Source organism: Aptenodytes forsteri, unplaced genomic scaffold (assembly GCF_000699145.1).
Source record: "Aptenodytes forsteri isolate BGI_AS27 unplaced genomic scaffold, ASM69914v1 Scaffold47, whole genome shotgun sequence".
NCBI classification, from domain to species: Eukaryota; Metazoa; Chordata; class Aves; order Sphenisciformes; family Spheniscidae; genus Aptenodytes; species Aptenodytes forsteri.
The window spans coordinates 2,312,032-2,331,492 of record NW_008794731.1 but is presented as its reverse complement, the minus strand read 5'-3'; the positions used below and the strand labels follow the sequence as shown (position 1 = coordinate 2,331,492).

Below are 19,461 nucleotides of genomic sequence, written 5' to 3'. Positions count from 1 at the left end.
TCCTCAGCGCCGCCGGGCGTCCTGTCAGTCTGGCCGAGGGCGGGGGGCGGCCCGGCCGGGCGCTGACGGTCAGCGGGCCGGGGGAGCGCGGCCACCCCAGCGCCGCGCTCTCTTCCCCGGCGGACGCGGGATCCTTGACCCGCTCGCTTGTCTTCTCCGGGCGCTGCGAGTCGCAGGCCTGTGCAGCTGAGTCGATAGCGTGTTGGACTGAAATGATGTTCCCCTTCCACGTTTCAGCGGAGGCGGCAGACCTCGGGTGCCCCGAGCTGGGTGGCAGAACCATTTTCTCGACCGTGGGGCTCTTCTCTGGGGACAGGGGAGGTAGCGGGGGCTGAAGGACGTTGCTGCGCAGAGCACGGGTCGCAGGTCAGTGGAGCTCTGTCGGTCCTAGTGTAGGGATTTTTCTAATTTTATTTTTTTTCCCCCGACTGCTTTTGGAGCTGGGTAGTTTAGCAAAGGGGTCTATGACACCCAGTTCCCAAGATGAACGTGTTGAGCTCAGCTTCAGCACGATACAGGAGCCTCAAGGGGCCTTTTAGGCCACAGCTGAAGCACAGCGAGCAGTTAAGATTTATCTGAGTTTGGCTTTTTTTTTGTTCTTCAGTTACCTACTCAATGTTTCTCTTACAGAGCTCCTGAAAGGGAGACAAGCAAGATGGGAAAAATAGCGGGAAAAAAGGCTTTTTTTTAAATAACATGCCACCAGAACTTCTGCATGGTAACAAAGGTATAAATTATGTTGCCATTTATTTAATTTGGATATTAATCATGTTTGTGCTATCTGTATGTTTGGATTCAGGACTCCTTTTGGAAGTGGTTTGTTACTCTGCAGCATTTGCAGGCCAGAATTTCAGATGTGGGTTTGAAATCGCCTTCTGTTTTTTATGGCTGCCATAGCCTTGTGTTTCCCCTCAGAAGTATCTGCCAAAGCATGTTGAGTGCAAGCAGATACTGCTTTCATTTACTGTGAATTTTCTCAAGTAAAATACATAGCCTTCATTTAAGATTTCAAAAAGGAAAAGTAAAAGGGAGATGCGGATCTGCAGTGTAGATTAGCATTACTGTACCACTCTTCTCATAGCGTTTCCTTTTTTAAAGCTTATGCATGCAAGAAAAAATAAATTTGTTTTGTTCCAACTTAACCTTCCAAAGTTCAGTAACTTCACGTTGACATCCGGGGGCAACCACATATATATCGTCCTAACAAACTTCATACCAGTGTGCTCTGGGACTTCTAAAGCCGCAGGGCAATTTCTGGAAGCAGTGACTTGGGTAACTTCCAAACATAAAGCGCTGTGCTGTGGGATGGAAGTAGGAGAACTGGCTAAACTAGCATGGAAGCAAGAAATTCCGAGCAGTGATTTTCCCCTAAGTAACCCCCTGGGTTTTCAGTTACTGTAAACATAGCTTTTCTTAAAATAGTTGTCAAGTCATACAAATGTTTGACCACGTGACAGAAAGTTGAGGGCAATGTAGGATCAGATCAGGACTGATTCTTAATGTTGCTTTCTGAACCAACAGCACCTCATAATGAACTTGTAACTTTAGGGAGTGCTCGAAAGGAAACGCTGAGACATCTGCTGTCCAGGAATAAATATGCCATTTTTCTCCAAAACTAGTTCTTCAGCCATGTCAATATAATCTTATAAACAGAAGACAAGAGTTCAAGATAGAAAATGATGATTAGACAACAAACTCTATGCCTGCAAGTAGTCGAAGACTTAGATAGGTTAAAGGTTTCAGTTGATGCAATACTGAAAACCAGTGTGGTGCATGTAGTTAGTTGTTTGCTAACACCTATGCAAATGTACTTGATTTGATAACTGATCATGGAGGGAAATTTTCACTTGATTTTTTAAAATCAATTTTAATACTGTTACTGCTTTCTGTGATATGAACTTGCTTAAGCTGGCAGGTCTTATGATTGAAACTGGTATTTCTTTCAGTCTTTCTTCGTGTGAATTCTACTGTGTGAACTTCACACATGCTGGCCTAGAACAAAGGTGGAAAGCTTAGCTTTCTGTTATTTTAGTGTTAGCTGGAAAACATACCAATCAGTTTTTTTCGCTTTGATAAGGCTATATTTTTACATCACTGTTTGTAGTGCCAGTCAGATTATTTTTTTGTTGTTGTTGTTTGAAAGCAAGATTCATATGCAAGTATACTGAATCTTTAAGCAGATAATTCATTAGCTTTGGTATTTGAAGTAACTTGTCCTTGAACAATGCAACGTTACATCATGCTACTTGATAACGAGAACTTCGTTTACAAGTTGGCGTTTTTTTCCAGTCCTTCACTCAGTATCTGTTTTGTCACCTGAGTCATGAAGATATCTGATAAGAAATGTCTGTATTTGACGCTAATATGATGTTTTAAAATGCTTAGTGTTTAGTCTGTTCTCTGTGAAATAACTAAAATGTTTGGTTCTCTTACATTTTTTAGAAGAAATGCACAAAATCAGGCATGCAAAGAATATGCATTAAATATGGAGTGCTCAACATCTTGAATGTTTTTGCTGAGTTTGAATATATCACAGGGGCCTCTTCACTTAGCTGAATAAATTGGAAAGCGAGAGCAATGAAGAAGTTGGTCACCCTGTATCTGCCACTTTGGAAGATGTGGGACTTTGATATGTTTCCTGCTGCAAAAAAAATAGGTTATGCGTTATATCGATTCTTTTGTGGTTTTTATTATTTTATGGAATAGACCACTATAGAACTTGGAATGAAAGAATACATAATCTCAATCCTTGAATTCTTCTTAATAGTTACTATGCAGAAGAATGTATGATGATGTAATTACTTACTTTGTATTCTTAAAGGCTTGTAATAGCAAGTTACATGAGAGCAGTAAGCAATTAGAATGTGCCAAATGTGGCTTACCATTTCTTTCAGTTATGCTCTTAAAAAATTTGTTGATTCAGTGCACGAAGATAATGTCTTAATTTTCAGGATCAATAAGTTACAAGAATAGACTAAGCTTACTTAAACTTGATTTTTTTTTTTTAAATACAGTTACTATTGGAAATTAATTTGCTGGTCTAGACAGATCCTTTAGATTATTTCTGTATATTTTATTATGCACATAATTTAATGAGACAGATTTCTAGTAAATTACAGCAGCCCTCCATTCAGAAAATGCAGGAGGCTGGATAGCGTTGTCTGCCCGTGATTGTTTATAAATCTGGCGGGAGTGTGCACAAAAGGTGAATTGTGCCTGCAGCTGCAGAAATACATCTGGACCTTTTAATCTTGGCCCTCTTGGTTTTATAGCCCAAAACTTAAACTGGATATTGCTCTGTTGGACACGTAACGTCTGTACTTGGCATTAGATTGAATGGAAACCTTGATCTGTGGCATTCCTGTTCCTTTGCTGTGCCGTTCAGAGTTGTAGATGAGATAAGGTTTGTGGCTGTTGGGATGCTATGAACCTCTGGGGTATTACAAAGAAGTTTGCATGCTTATGATATTTGTCAAGAAATGTGTTTTCATGAATGGATAACTTCATTATATTTTTACTAGCATTATTTTTACTCTTCTGAGTCAGTTTTTTTTAGGGCTCCCAAAAGAATCTGTTAATATATCTCTTTGGGTTTTGATTCTAGTGATAGTTCAAAAGTAATGATGATTACTTTTGATGGAATGTTTGAAGGTGGTGAGCATTTGAATTCTGAGGTGTCTGTGGTTCATGTCACTCACTTCAGACCTAACCAGCTCCAGCCACTGAGGTAGACTCTGTTTCCTACAATGTGTCAGTGGGATCAAGCGAGAACAAGAATCCTTTTAATAACGCTCAATTATACAACTTGTTCATGTGAAGGCTACGGAGAAGTTAGCTCACCAGCCTATTTATAATGGTCCGTTTAGCAGCACATTTGCTTACTGGATGAAATGAGAACTTTGTTGGAAGAACAGAACTTCTCCCCTGTGCATGTGTTCTTTCTAGGTTTTGCACAGAGTCAATGAAACTGTTGAACGGTTGTGTAATAGTGAAACAAAATTGCTATCTACATTTAGAGATGCAAATAGCTTTATTTACATGGCCTTATTTTGTCTTAAACGTAGTTCTAAGTGCTGTGCAACTGTTTTATTATCTGAGTGGGTTAATGTTACCGAGCAGATAGCTAGGTGGATTCCTTATTAAAACTGAACTCTATTTAGAGATATTTGTTCTTGAGAAATCAAAATTTTTTTCTTTTTTTTTTTTTTTTTTTTTTTAAAAAAATCTCTTGACAACAGCAAACATAGTAACACCCTTATACTGGTATCCATTAAGTAGCTACTATAAATGTAGCTTTAAAGGAAATTCAACCATGGCAGAAACTCTGACTTTCTAAAGCTTTTGCAAATTTGTGGTATCATCTTAAAACTCTTTAGCAGATAGTCCGCTAGCTGTGTGCATGAGCTTGTGCTGCAGAAGTTCAGTGTGTGAGGAACTGTTGGTAGGCATAAAAATACGGTTTCTTATGCTGTAGGGCTTTGCACTAGGTTGGTCAGCTGTTGTCGTCCTTGCTTTATTTGCAATGTGATTGCTATTGTAATTGTTTAAGAGTCTCTGTGAAAATTATTTGTAAGATACCTTGTACAGAAAAAAGATAAAGCTATACCTACCTGGAGAGAATGGGCCCACAGAGACAAAGCTTAAAAAGTGCCTTTTAGTAGGAAGGTCTATAAACTAAACCTGTAACTATTTTTACTGTTCTAGGGGTTTTCTCCAGTGATGTTAAATGCTGTAGTTGTCTTCACATTCTTAAACTTCAGTGATCAATTTGTAGGGGTGGTTACATTATGATGAGAAATATTCAAGCATATTTAATTTTACCTTCAAAGTAAGTTTTGGTTCAAAGAGAAGTGTTCATAAATGATTAATTACATATCAATTGACACTTGTGTCCAAAGCCACTGTGCTTGGAGTTATTGATTACTTCCCACCTTGTCTGTGCTACAAATAAGATAAAACAAATCCTTCAGGAAACTGGTAAGAAGTAACTAGTTTTACAAGACAGTATTGAATTACTAATTTTTTTAATAGTGTGGCTAGAAATGAGCTGGTGTATCAGTCATGATCAAGCCTAGCATTATGCATCATGGGTAGGGAAGGCATGTAAACCAGAATTTTGCGATCTTTTATAATTGTGGACAATGGAATAGTTTCCAAGGGAAGGCTACAAAGTCCAAAGAATGCTGTACCAGATGCTCTCAGGTGGAAAAATATCTCAAATATTGATGTAGTGTTAAAAAAAAGGACAACATTTACAGAATTCTGTGGGAATTTCAGTGAAGTGTGTTGCATCAGAAAATATTAATCTGCTGGAATCAAGTTTCCTTGGTCTTTGTTTGTTAGGTTTGGTAGAAGTTCTGTGAGCCAGTATCCTTAGCCATATAACAGAATTTTTGGCCGAAGTGAAACTGGGGATATGTCCTGGTTTCGGTTAAACCATGACAGAGTAGCTGCCAGTTCTGTAGGTAATTGAGCACTATACTGCTACGGTATTTTCTGTCCAGTTTCATCTTTGCAATTTTTATGTTCAATAATTAATGCTTCTGATAGCAGCGCTGTAGCTTTGTGCTGGGGGCAGTACTCAGCGCGTGGGACAATTATTGTGGTTTGTTCTGATGCAGAAACAAGTTGCAAACCAAACTTCTAGCATTTCAGTTGGCTCCAATTCTTGTGAAGTATCACCAAAAATCTGTATTCCTGAGAGAACAGAGTGTGAGTCTCTCTGCCGTAAATCTGTTTGGCTCATGTGTTCAAAGCTAAATTTTCAGATGTTCAGTTTGCTGCCACCATTGTTTCAAGTGCTTTAAAAAGAAGTTCAGCTAAACTATCAGCTTAGGATGCTTTGCTGCTTCGGTTCTGTTGTGGGTTGAGCCCAGGAGGCAGCTGAGCCCCACACAGCTACAGCTCCCCCACTCTGTGGGATGTGCGAGAGAATCGGAAGGGCAAAAGCAAGAAAACTTGGGGGTAGAGACAAAGACAAGTTAATAAAGGCAGGGGAAAAAGCCAAATAAAATTAAGAAAAACAAGAGATGCAAAAGCAATTGCTCGCTATCAGCTGACCTGTGTCCAGCCAGTCCGTGAGCAACGGCAACCCCTGCAAAACTCCCCTCCAGTTTTATTGCCGAGTGTGATGGTATATGGTAGGGAATATCCCTTTGGTCAGTTGGGGTCAGCTGTCCCGGCTGTGTCCCCTCCCAGCCTCTCGTCCACCCCCAGCCTACTTGCTGTGGGGGCAGAGTGAGAAAGGGAGAAAGCCTTGATGCTGTAGTACTCTTCAGCAATAAAACATGGGTGTGTTATCAACACTGCTTTGGTCACAAATCCAAAGCACAGCACCGTACAGGCTGCTAGAAAGGAAATTAACTCCATCCCAGCAGGACCCAGTACAGGTACTCAGCTGTCCCCAGGGCATTTAATAACTCCCAGCTACATTAAGGCCTATAATAGGGATAGCTGCAATCTTCAAAGAAATGGAAAAGTGACAGTGGGCCTGGTCTTCAGCTGATCCTCTTCACCTCTCTGCACTTTGTTTAACAGACTTGAGAAGGAAGTTGCCCTTCTCTTACTGTGGATGCGGAGTGAGTTTCATCTTGCCAAGACATCTTGGTGGAAGATGCTATTACATTCAAACTTTGGACTAAGAAACAAATCTAACTCGGTAAATAAAATTCTCTTCTGGATTCTGCCATCTGTGTAGCTGTTACCTGGCTGAAAACATTTTAAGTGCATAATAATTACAGCAGGTATCTAAATTGCCAATTAAATTGACTTATTGGCTAATTTTTATAGATGTTTTAGATCCAGTGTTGTTGGTAACCTAATTTCATGAGTCAATTAAGATTCATCCTTGCTGAAGCTTTCAGTCAGAGATGAAACACTGCAGTTTGATGCTTTCAGGAGATGTCTATGAAGCAAAACCACATGAATATTTATCTTCTCGTTCAACCTATTTATTTCTGTCCCTTGAAGTACTACAGCTATGTTTTATTTCATCTGGCAACTCAAGAGAAGATGGGGTTGGCTCTTATTCCACCAGTCATGCTGTAGGACTGTTGGGGTTTTTTTGTTCTCTTTTTTTTCATTTATTATTTTTAGTGTTAATATGAAGGGTGTGTATATTTGATCATCTTCTGGCTCTTTTGGAGTCTCTCTCTGGACAGAAGGTGCATCCTGAACCCAGGATATCAAACTAATGAAAACGTTGCTCTTTATTAACATGCTGTTAGGTGGATTAAACGGGGCGTGGAATCAATTTTCCTTTGTATCGAGTTAATTTTAAAGTCTGTTGATACTATTTCTATTAAATTGAGCTTGTGTCCTTTTGACCCATTAAACAAAAGCAAAAACCTGAAAACTGAGTGTCTTTTCAGAGTTCGTGGGATTTGCCCCTTCTCTTCTTCCCCCTGGCAATACTTGTGCAGTATTTTTATCATGAGATTTGACAGAAAGTTTTCTTTTTTTTTTTTGTGAGGAAGGCCTCAAGTGACTTTCTTTTTTCCTTTTTTTTTCTTGCTTGCAAGTATTCTCCTTTCAAGTTAATAAACTTAATTTGTTTTAAAATTTGATGTGGAAGTGCTCATCCAACAAAACCTTGTTAGGCATGTGAAAAAGCCGATGAATGTGCTAGTTCATGAATTCTTTGGTGGCACTCTAATTGCAGTGTATTGAACTCCTAACACCCTACCTGCTCATGCTGGTGAACGTCTGTTTATTTTCATGACTGCTTACTGTTTCTGTACTTGGTTTTACTTAAATGCTCCTTGATCTCACAAGTAGATTCAATGTCTGTATAATGAACATGACCTAGTGTTTTATATATGTCTCATAGAGCTAGAACATGTGCTTTAAGAGTGAAAAAAACAGGATGTGTAAAGGTAGCAGGATGGCATCGACAAAGCAGTGGCTTTCCAGAATTGCTGCATGATGTGAAATTTCAACTTCAGGTCTGGAGGAATAAGACACTGCAGCTGTAGTCAGCCAGCCAGACTTCAAAACTGATCTTGCTGAACTGCATTCCAGTCAAATTAGCTACTCCAGCTGTAAATGCTTACCTTTCTATAGAAATGTAAATGTTTCTTTAAGGAGGAGTAACTTTTGGTTAACCAGCCGGGTCATTGTTGAGGATTAACATAGAAGAACAAGTTAGTATGGAGTAACTAGTTATGTTGAATTAACTAAGTCATAGTAATTGCATGTTTAAACTCTTACAGGTTGTTTTGAACAGGTACTAGTGTTTAGGGTTCTTTAATTGGTGTGTAAGTTCTGAGGATCCAGGATCCTAGTGACACAGACATAAGCTGTTTTTTTAATTTTCTCTGTTGAGGAATGGAATTTGAGAAGGAGCAAGCATACGTGGTGACAAATTTGAGGGATTACTAACCTATCCAGATAAATGGCATAGGAAATTTCAACTTTTAGTACTTGGAAGAGCTGTAAGCAAATGAAATGATGTTACGGGCAACCATTACAGGTCATCTCCACAGCCTCATCTGGCGTATAGGTGTGGAGAGTACAGGTGCCAGAGAGCAGCCTTCGACTGCTCAGCAGGCAGTGGATCTCCACACCTTTGGTTTCAGAGGAAAGCCATGAAGGTAGAACCTCTCTTTACAAGGAGTGCCTGCATCTCTGCTCATATAGATACTCATATGCATGTCACAGAATGCATTGAGCAAATTATAGATACTTTATAAAGTGATTGCAAAGTCTTGCACTTTTGTTGTCCTGGTTTTAAAAATAAATTCACGTGGGATGAAATGGTTTAAAATAGGTGGGAACTGTGCAAAGTCTGGGACTGATCTTAACTGATACTGTACCTCTGGAAAAGAGTTCTCTGTACCTTCTCTGCTGGGGACTGTGAGCTTGTACAGGACCCTGCGATCTGCGCAGAGTTAAGCTTTTGAAAGTAAAGTGTATTACCGGCAGCCAGATAACTGGTATGAGTTACTGTCGCGTTACACGTTCAGCGCAGTGCTTGACAGAACACTTTGTTTGACATTATTCATAACCAGCTGAGTGATAGTATGGTATGACTTTGTCCCTTCCTTCGTCATGGGACCTTAACCGTCACCGTAGCGTAGGTGGTATGAATAGTTACATTCTCTGCATCAAGGCTGTAAAGATCACCAAGAGAAGCATGTTTTCTCCCGAGAGTGAGCCTCTCAGGATCTGTCTTAGTATGTGTTGTGACCATTGGTGTGCCATGCATGTTTAGGAACAGCCCTTTCTGCTTGTTCTGTCTGTGACAGATGTACTTCTGGAAAGCAGTATGTCAATCTTAGTAATTCCCACTCTCTGTAGAACCTATTTCAAGGTATGCTATGGATGTGGTGCAGGTATTTTCTTGTGTTTCTGCAGTATTTATTGCAACTGCATGCTTTGTTTTATCCTTTGCCTTTGCAAAACATCCTCATGTCCTTTAAGAAAAGGACTGTCCATGGTCATCAGTGTCGTGGTTTAACCTCAGCTGGCAACTGAGCACCACACAGCCGCTCGCTCACTCTCCCCACCCGGTGGGATGGGGGAGAGAATCGGGAGAGTAAAAGTGAGAAAACTTGTTAGTTGAGATAAGAACAGGTTAATAATTTAAATTAAAAAAATAGTAATAATAATAACAACAATAATAAAAGAATATACAAAGCAAGCAATGCACGATGCAATTGCTCACCACCCACCGACTGATGCCCAGCCGGTCCCCGGCAGCGGCCCCCCCTGGCCAGCTTTCCCCCAGTTTCTATACTGTTGTGCACCTCCAGCCTGCTCAGTTGGTAGAGCATGGGAAGCTGAAAAGCCCTTGACTAGTGTAAGCACTGCTCAGCAACAACTAAAACATCGGTGTGTTATCAGCATTATTCTCATCCTAAATCCAAAACACAGCGCTGTACCAGCTACTAGGAAGAAAATTAACTCTATCCCAGCCGAAACCAGGACGATCAGTCATACAGGAATGTGTGAACCTTTTCTGATAAATTATGAGTATTTAAAGGAGTTTTAATGAGTAACCTGCTTTTGACTAGTTGTGCAGCACCACTGAGACCTTTTAATGACAAAAGTACAAAAGAGACTTTATGCCCATGCGATTAGTAGTTGGTTATGTTTCCGTCCCTTACCTGTTCAGGTTTTGGGGTTACTTGCTTGGGACCAACATAGCATTCTTATTTCAGCACTGGTATCTGCACTTCTGAATTGTGTTACTGGGCAGCATAATATCTTGTTTAACCTGTTTGTGGATGGCTTTACAACATCACTAAGGTGCAAAGCTTATTTCAGAGGAACCAAAATGGTAGTCCTTTGATTAGAAGATACCAGAAGCTCTTACAAGTTTTTGACTTGCATGCTATGCTTAGCTTAACTCTTGCTAGTCTGGTTTTGTATATTGTAGGCATTGGCAGGCAAATAAGCAAAATGACTAGAAAAACTAGCTTCTGCCCAAATATCTTGTTCAAGGCTTGCTTCAATAAATTATGTTAAACTTCGTTGTTTTCTGTTAATTGCTTTGGCACTCACTTTAAATGTAATTTCAAAGAGTAAAATTGTATTGTGAATATTCTGGGCAACCTAGTATGGAGAATTTCTCAGAGCAAAATATAAGATAATACAGCCTGCAGTACAGATTTACCAACCAATTATGAAGTTGTACTGTTGTGATGGGTATTATACTTTTTTTGGATGTTTTTATCTGTTGTCTTTCAGTTTGAGCTTCAAACTTTAAATGTAATTTCAAAGAGTAAAATTGTATTGTGAATATTCTGGGCAACCTAGTATGGAGAATTTCTCAGAGCAAAATATAAGATAATACAGCCTGCAGTACAGATTTACCAACCAATTATGAAGTTGTACTGTTGTGATGGGTATTATACTTTTTTTGGATGTTTTTATCTGTTGTCTTTCAGTTTGAGCTTCAAAAATAGCATCTCTCCTGTAGGGAAATCAATCTATCCCCCCCCCCAAAAAAAAAAAAAAGTGGCAGGGGTTTTTTTTTTCCACAAAAACCCAAAAAAAAAAATAATAAACCCCCCAAAAAAAAAAAAAAAAAGTGGCAGTTTTTATTCATGCACACAAATCCCATAGTAAATCTAATTAGTATATACAAATCCATAGCCTTAAAATATGAGGAAATAGATGAGCTTTGTTGCTTATCTTGTAAACCACAAAATCTGGGCTGCTTGTGGTAAGGGGTGTGTTGTCATCCTTAAATTATGAATTTCCAGTTCACTTAGGAAAAAGCTGCAAGTAGAGGCATCTTATTATTTATAAGATTTATATACAGTCTCTCTTTGGTCATAAATGTGGCAATGCAGCTGGGCTGCAGTCCCCAGGCAAAAGCACCTTTCTGGGTGTCTTGTGCCTTGAGTACCCAGGCCCAGCCCGTTAGCACTGGCTGTCAAAGTGAAGCCCACTAAGGTAATTTTAACCTGTAAACCAGCAAACCCTGATTGCTGAAATAGTGTTCTCTGCAACAAAGAGTAAGTGAAGTCCTCTATGGAAAACTGTTACATTCCTAATGATGACTGTGTATGTAAGAAAATATCTAAATATAATTTGTATTTCTTCTACAATGTAGGACTAAAAGATGTGAACATGAGATGATGTTTATGCTTTATGAAAGATTTTCCAGGATGGCAGCTGGTCCTAAGCTCCTGAAGGTCTGTCTGACGCAGGAGTGTTGCGCCCTTCCTTGAATGGCAATTTTGAGAAAAGCTGTTAACTACAGTTGCTAGTGTGTAAGTGAATTCTTTTGGGTACATCATGGACATGGAGGAGGAAGTACAGATTACAAGTGCTGAATATGAAGCAAACAGGATGTTTTTGTCTTCTGGCATTTCAACCTAGTTGAAAGTAACTTTTTGCTGTTGCTTTTAGTAAGAGAAAAGGACTTAATCCTAGCTTTTTGGCTCATGAAAGCTAAATGCTGTTATCATTGTGTGTTCAACTACATGCAAATTCACGTTAACCTCTGCTAAATAAAAGAACTGAATGTAAAAGAAGCGATAGGAGCATTAAGTTATTCCTAGTGTAACTCTGATGCAAAATATATTACTTCATCCTTTTAAAAATGCTCCTAGCACCTTAGGAGAATTTGCGACTATTATTTAAAGTGACTTCCATGAATATTTTGTTCTTTAGGTAATAGTTACAAAGCTTGTATATAACTTACAGGGATATGACTGAACTTTCATTTTCAAAGAACAGTGAGCTTAAGGTGTGGTGTGAGGTGCGTATCAGGAGAACACAGCATAACTCTTGCTTTCAGTTAACTCAAGTCTTTGATTCTAGTTACTTCATTTGTGCTTGGTGAGTGTTTTTATAGGAAAGCTTCATTGTCTTTGTAGCGAAATTGCATGCTGTGTGATGTAGTTCCACTTCACAAGTCCTTTTGTAATGCAACTACTATTGTGCAGGAGGGGGGAGAGGAGAAACTGGCATTCATCTGTATGACCTTGTTTACTCTAAGGCTCTTAATAATAAGAAAACTGACAATTTTTTAAGTCATAATTTTTATTTCTTCGTGCCTTCTATACAAGACTATAGCATACTGGAGTTGCTGTTACAACGCATCTCTGGAGTTTGCAAGCTGATATGTAACGTGGCTGTGTTTGGATAGGGACCCTGAAGAATTGTGCTCTTTGCATTTGAACTGAACGGGCGTGGGTTTTGAACTACCTCTTTTTGTTTTCCTTTTCATGTGTTACGGGCGTGGGTTTTGAACTACCTCTTTTTTTTTTTTTCCTTTTCACGTGTCGCCGATAGATATAAGGCTGTTCCAGAACTGAATCCCACCACGTGAGCTGTATGCAACAATAGGATAGTCCTGCTGCAAGAGCTTAAATAAAAAATAGAGACTAAACATAAAAAGGGAAGATGCAAGAAAACATGGAGAAAATGAGGGAGTTGTAGCACTGATCGTGAGAGGGCTGTATCTTGTGCATATACAAGTTTCCTTCTGGAAATATTGGCTGCTGTTTTGCTCGAAGAATGCAATACTTGTGGACAATTGAAACCATAAATGTCTTGCATCTTCCAGGATGCAGTACCTTTGAGGGTTAAAGAAGCCCTCTAATATAACTTCTTTTTTGGCAAACTAGTGGAGTCATTCCAGCATGGTGATAATGGCTTCTGGGGTGAACAGTTCTCCCGAGATGTTGAGTTCCTCTTTTCTGTAGCAATAGTTTTCTTTGGATTCCCTCTTTCTGCCCCCATTGAAAGGTTTACATAGTTGCATCCTCAAGGACAGATTTTCTGCAAAGATATGACATATTTGGAGACCTTGGAAGAGATACTTCCAGATATATTGCTGCTGGGGCTGGAAAGTTTGGAGAAACTCTAAGACTGACAGCAGCTTTGGTATGAATAAGCATTTTTTTTTTTACAGAGTCAAGGACTGGCTTTCGCTAGGCAAGATAATGCAGGGATAGGTACTCTGACTTGTACTTACAGTACAGATTTAGAACACTGTAATCAAATCTGCTGTTCAGTGCACCCAGAAATCTGAGCTAGCTGCTGCTCTTGAACCAATTGTTAGTTAAGAGGGTTTCTTCCTTTCTTTGATTCTGTGGCAGCATGGTTGCTAGTGGCCCAAACTGCGTGTGTCTTTTTGAAGTGAAGCTGCTGTTCCTTTGCCTTATGCAAGCAGAGCGCTTGCTGATAGCCTTGCACTGGAATTCTTCAGACATACATGTATCTGACTTGTTAATGTTTTGAGCTGTTGCATCCTTGCCTAGGAGAATGCAACACTTTGACAAAAGTAAGTCAGAAACTTGTTGCTGATAAGCAAGAAAGTTGAAGAAGGTTTAAAGGTCTGTGACTGGAGAACAGCACAGGAAAAAGGGAAGGAAGCTATCATCTAGCTGAGAGCAATTGCAACAGCACTGTAGCAATAGTCAAGAGAAGCAGCTGCATAAAGTTTTGTCCTTGTGGAGGTGAGGACTTTAAATAAGAAATTGCTGAAGATTACGTGGAAGCTCAGATACTCAGCATGATGCAAAGATTGATGTAAAATCCTATAGTGGCAAGCAAAATAGGGAGTTCCTAAGGGAAAAGTGACAAACTGAGATACCTGGCCTTGACAGACATAACACTTCAAGGCAAACACTACATTCATTAACTTCGATGACATCCAAAATTTTATTTATTTATTTATTTATTTTAGCTCCTCCTTCTGAATGGAGAATTGGAAGGACTGTATGTGCATGAGACATTCAAATAACCTTTGTCCTGTGCAGTGAGGTAAAAAGACTTGAGATAGAGGAGGAATCATGCAGTTTGATTTCTTGCAGAGAGGGAGAAAGAAGGAGTTGGCTTCAAATGTGGCAAGCTCTTCTACTAGGAGTAGAGTGTGCTTCTGGCTTTGTTTCTCATAATTGGAATGGAATTGTGCAAGTTATAATTACTCTGGAAGAACGACTGGCACAAAAGCAGTGGGATCTTCAAGGGTCATAAAAAATTGAGACTGACAGATTGAGGTTGTTTTGGAGGAGATATCGATAGCATTGCCATGCTGTCGTTTATCGTTGTGTACTTGGCTCGTCATCGGTACCTGATGAACATTTGTAAGAGTGCAAACTAAACTTTCTCATTATTCTCCTTTGACTAAAATTGGGTGAAGTAAAAATGTTTACATTACACCATTGCCAACCATCTGGAAAAAATCTAATTTAGTCTATCCATAAAGTAGAGCTGGAATGCTTCATAAATCTGTAAATTATTTGCAGTGTGCTTGGCTTTACTGAGAAAAAGTTTGTTGTTTCTTTACACTTTCCCTCTAGAGGGAAAAATCTCCAGTTGTCCCTCCAAGAGTTCACAGCAGTAGCCTGACAAAACTTCTCTAATGGTCACTAGATGCTGATGGCATGATGTACAGTGAGGCCCAACATTTTTATGCAACAGTGAGATTTTGATATACAAGGTTCTCTTTTCTTGTTCCCAGCTTTCTTGGTTAAGGATGCGGTAAGGCTTATCCTCTTGCTGAAGAGCAGAATTTTTGTTTTGCCAGCTGTCTTTTTCTTCCTTCAGTTCTCTGCTCCTTTTAGCTGTACTTGCCTGAAATTTAACTTGCAGTAAATAAGGTATATTTTACAGGAATGTATATGATGTATGTATATAGAGAGAAGTGTGGCATAGTACATCAGCTATTCTTGTGGTAGGTAGTATTCATCTTCTGACTTTGATATCAAAGGCGGCTGTTTATTTATGAATGCAAGAATCCATCTTTTGCCATGGGAAGAAAAAGGAAAATTAGTATTTGTCAGGTGTGGATGTCTGTGCACATAAGAAATGTGGAAGTTGCTAATTCTGTTTTCTTGTCTTGTCAAACAGATCATCCAAAGCAGCTGCGTATTTGCAAAAGAAGACTTCGACAGCACACAGATACTTAATCTCTAAATCAAGTTCAACGATGCATTAGAGGAAGCTGGATTGGCTGTACAGAGATTTCACACTGAAGGATGAATAGTGAAGAAGAGTTTTATGATGCCGTTACGGGTGAGTGGTGGCCACAGTGCCAAAAAAAAAAAAAAAAGAAAAAAACATGCTATAAACTGCATTGTGTGTGTGGTGAGGGGCTAGTAATATATTGCTGTTAAGAAATAAAAGTAAAACGCTGTTGGTAAAACTTGTAGTGCTATCTTCTGAGAAGAAGCAAGGAAGAATTATAATTCAGGTTCAGACTTCGAAATGAAGGGGTTTTTTATTAAAGCTTAACGCTGGCTATCATTTTATCACTGTAACAGTCCTTTAGTGGCAAAGCCTTGCTTTCATTTCCTTTAAAATGCAGGTAATCTAATAGCAGCTTGAGAAGTAATGCTTTTAACACCCTTTGAAAGGTGAAATATCTTCCGTGGATTATTTTTATTGCTGTTTTATTTATTTTAATGGAAAACTTATACTGAAGAATTGAAGTAGAAAATGTTTTTCTAGTCAGAAACAAATTACTGTAAAAGTATGCTTTCAAGATAGGGAGCCAAAAGTCTTTCCAATCCAGTGTTGTTTCTAGAAAAGCAAACATGAATCACTTCACACTTGAGCAGTGTATCAAATAGTACTTTTCTTTGAACAAATAAGGATGAATGGTTATTTATAAGAGCCTTACATGGTTTTAGTGGTGCAATAAAATGCTTAACGTATTTTTAATAAAAAAAAGAAATCCTTTCAAAGATCTAAAACAATTTTAAAGTCTTCCACTTAAATATCTCCTCAGAAATCCTGTAGCAGAGGTGAAATGAGAAATGCTGGCAATGGTGAGTGTAGAGTGCTTGAAGTAGAATCACGGGAATGAAAAGAGAATAATGGGAAGCATGAAAGCTGAAGGAGTGGAAGTAGCATGGTAGATACAAGTGGGTAAGGTAGACTTAGACATGGTTGGTTGGAAATTCATATGAGGAGTAAACAGAAGGGGCTGGGTGAAGCAACATGACTGACAGGGGGCTGTATAGGACTTGTCACAATTATGTCACGGACAAGAGAAGGAAATTTGGATTGCATTCATGCTAGCTAGGGGTGATAGGGGCTAGTACTCCAAATTCATCTGTAAAATCAAATTGTTGTACCATAAAAATCTTGAAAACAAATGGATTGTTCCTGTATGTCTTCAGTAATCTTTCAATTCCAAGAGCTCAGGACCACGTCCATAAATGAACTAGATTTTTTTTTTCACTGAAAAAGGTGAACAGAAATGTGCCTCCAAGTATGAGGTCTGTGTTGTACAGCTTTGAGGTTGATGCATTCCTTTCTCTCTTGCTGCAGAAATACACAGCCCTCAGTGTTTGAGTCATCTGCGCTTGAACACTCTGGTTTTGTCCTCTTTCCTCTTCTTTTTCTCCTTTCCTCAACCTCAGAAGGTTGATTCTCCCTGCAAGTCCTCAAGGTGGTAATGACTTCTGAGTTACTGTGCATGAGATGTTCTTGTACCTTGCAGTCTTGGCTGGCTCTGCTCAGAAGTGGGATGTTGTGCATCAGTTCTGTGAGCACTCCTTGTCCTGTCCTAATCTTATTCTTCCACAGGGAGGAATGTGATGGCAGGAGAGAAGTTTCTAAGCAAAAGAAGATCCTGTGTCTTTATAGGCTCTTAGCACAGCCCTCTTCTGATGGAGAGTGTTTGGTCTGCAGCAGCCACTCCAGGAACTAAATGAGGTTGAACTTTTTTCCTTATATATGTTGCCCTGGAGCGTCCCCCACAGGTACTTTGTTTAAGAGGAGTGCTAAATTTGGAATAGTTTGTTTCTGATTCTTTCTCCCTCAGGACTGTCTTTAGACAGGTGCTCAATCTCTTTCTCCAGCTAGATGCTTTAGAAGATACTGACAGTTTGATGGATTACTTGCACAAACCTAGTGAATTCTAGACCTTTGTAGCTGTGTCTTGTCCCAGTCATACATAAACGTGATGTAGATAGGTCTTTCTGCATTCATGTTCCCCCACTGACAATACCTGTAGCAACTCTTTGCTCCTGTTAGCACCATGGACTGTGTATCTTTCAGGCGGTGCTTTGCTGAATGTTTTGGGTTCTAATGGGTCCTGATCATGCCTCCCTATTTCTTAGTTTTTGGATGGTCTGGACATGGTAGGTGTAGACGCAGTACTCCAAGGAGATCAAGTTCAGAATCGAGGTCCTTTCTGAGCCAAGGTGAGCTTTCAGGTTCCACAGTGAAAACTTCAAGATTTGGGGTTCCAAAGTTCGCTAAAAAAAATGAAATGCCCTTGGCAGACTCCTCAGTCTGTTCTTTCCAAGGATACTCTCCTTCCTTTAGGTCAGATCAGTAGATGGGCAGAAGCCACCTTTAGACATGTGCTTGTTCTGCTCTAAGTCTAGGATTGGGACATGGCTACCAGGAACAAGCACATTCTCCAGCTGTGTCTTAGCTCCATTTTGAGATGAAAACAGCATGTACACTGTACTCTTCTGCCCTTGCTCCCCCAGAGTCCTGGGCCCTGGTTTCCCCAGAGGGAGCTGCAATGTGTTCCCACAAGTTCACTGGTTTTAGTAATTGGGTACTGTGGTTTGTGTCCTATAAGTAGCAAGCCAGGCTTAGTAGAGCACTTGAACTCCATGGGATGTTACACATTAGAATTCTGCAGCAGTCTCAGCAGCAGCCCAAGTACTATGCTGCCTCCTTTAAGATACTATGAGTTCACTCCTTGAGGAAGCCCCAACTTTTCTGTAGTTATTAACTGATGACATCCACTTCTAGAATGTGAATCTATCCTAGAGACCCCTGGTTTTTGTTGTGGTGGATTTCATCTCTTTGGCTGAGAAGTTTCCTGCTTCTGACACTGTCCCCATCACATCCGAAAGACATGCTCATGTGATGGAATTGCATGCCGTGTGGTTGGGAATCATCCTCCTGGCAGATGGTTTGACCCTGACTGGATGATGATTATGTGTGTAAATGTGCAGGATGGACTGTGTTATATAGGTGATGAATCGAGCTAGTGACCAGTAAAGAGTTTCCATGGAGAGAAGTTCCCTTGCATTCAGAGGTTATTAGCATTGCTGATTAGTTGGACACTTGACATCCTTACTTCATGAATGAGTACTCCCCTTGGGAATCTCTTGGAAATGTTACCTGTGGTCTCAGTTAATTCTTGACAGCACAGCATCTGCTTTTTCTCAAATACAGGAGGTAGTCTTCTCTGAGACTGGATCAGGTAAAGTGGTCAATCCTTTGACGAATTTCAGATTCTTTGAAATTTTATGTGAGACAGGGAGCATATAGCTTCGATCACTTGCCTTTAGCCTATGTCCCCTTGGGTTTATTAATCTCATCGCAGACTTGTTAAAGACTGTATGCCATCAGGTTCTGCTCTGTCAGAACTGTATCCTTCATTAATTCTGTCAGATTTGCCGAAGTGTTTTGTGAAAAGACTGTCCCAGAACAGGAAAATGCTTGGCTAGTTACAGGGTAATTTATTTTTGACAAACATAAATAGTTTAGTTTTGCTTTTTTAAATATTAACCTGCAGTTCCATGGAAATCTGTTCTGTGCCCATGAGGTTAATCTGGCCCGGTGTATTTGTGAGGGTATTGCCCTTCTGTTTCCTATTGCTCGGCTGTTGTTCACTATAAACTATTGCTTTCACTTGGGGAGGAGGAAGTGAGGTATCTGCTGCCAAATTTATATATTTTCATAATGTCTGGATCGAACTAAATCAGCAGATTCTGCCATAATGTTTAAGTATTGCAAATCTTGTGAAAGGCCAGCCTGCCTCCTGTCGGAGCAGCGCGATACGGCTATGTGTTGGCAAGATGGACTTGTTTTGAAAAGGGGAGAATGGTAATTTCTGGCAAAATAAAAATTACCTCTCACTTCACTTGCTATCTGCGCTTCCAGCATATTTGTCCCTATTCCTTATGCCCTTTTTAGGTCTGAAGGTTCTCAGTGCTATGCTATTTTGAGTCCTTTTTTGTCTTGAGTGACAAGGCTTAATTAGTATTTGAGGAAGCCGCTGACTGTACAAAAGGGGCGGTCTTA

General features: G+C 39.8%; 1 protein-coding gene across 2 annotated transcripts in view; it reads left to right on the top strand.

Annotated features, from left to right (window-relative positions):
• The first annotated feature begins 293 nt into the window (after positions 1-293).
• Positions 294-19,461, top strand: part of OSBPL2 (oxysterol binding protein like 2) — a 37,992-nt gene continuing 18,824 nt past the window's right edge. The window contains exons 1-3 of one of the 2 annotated variants that reach the window (XM_009273918.2): positions 310-366; positions 631-727; positions 15,313-15,477. In XM_009273918.2, the coding sequence (XP_009272193.1) occupies positions 15,441-15,477 (37 nt within the window). In that variant the 5' untranslated portion in view covers positions 310-366; positions 631-727; positions 15,313-15,440. Of the gene's footprint in view, positions 367-630; positions 728-15,312; positions 15,478-19,461 lie in introns of both variants that reach the window. The other variant, XM_009273919.2, reaches the window with a different exon arrangement.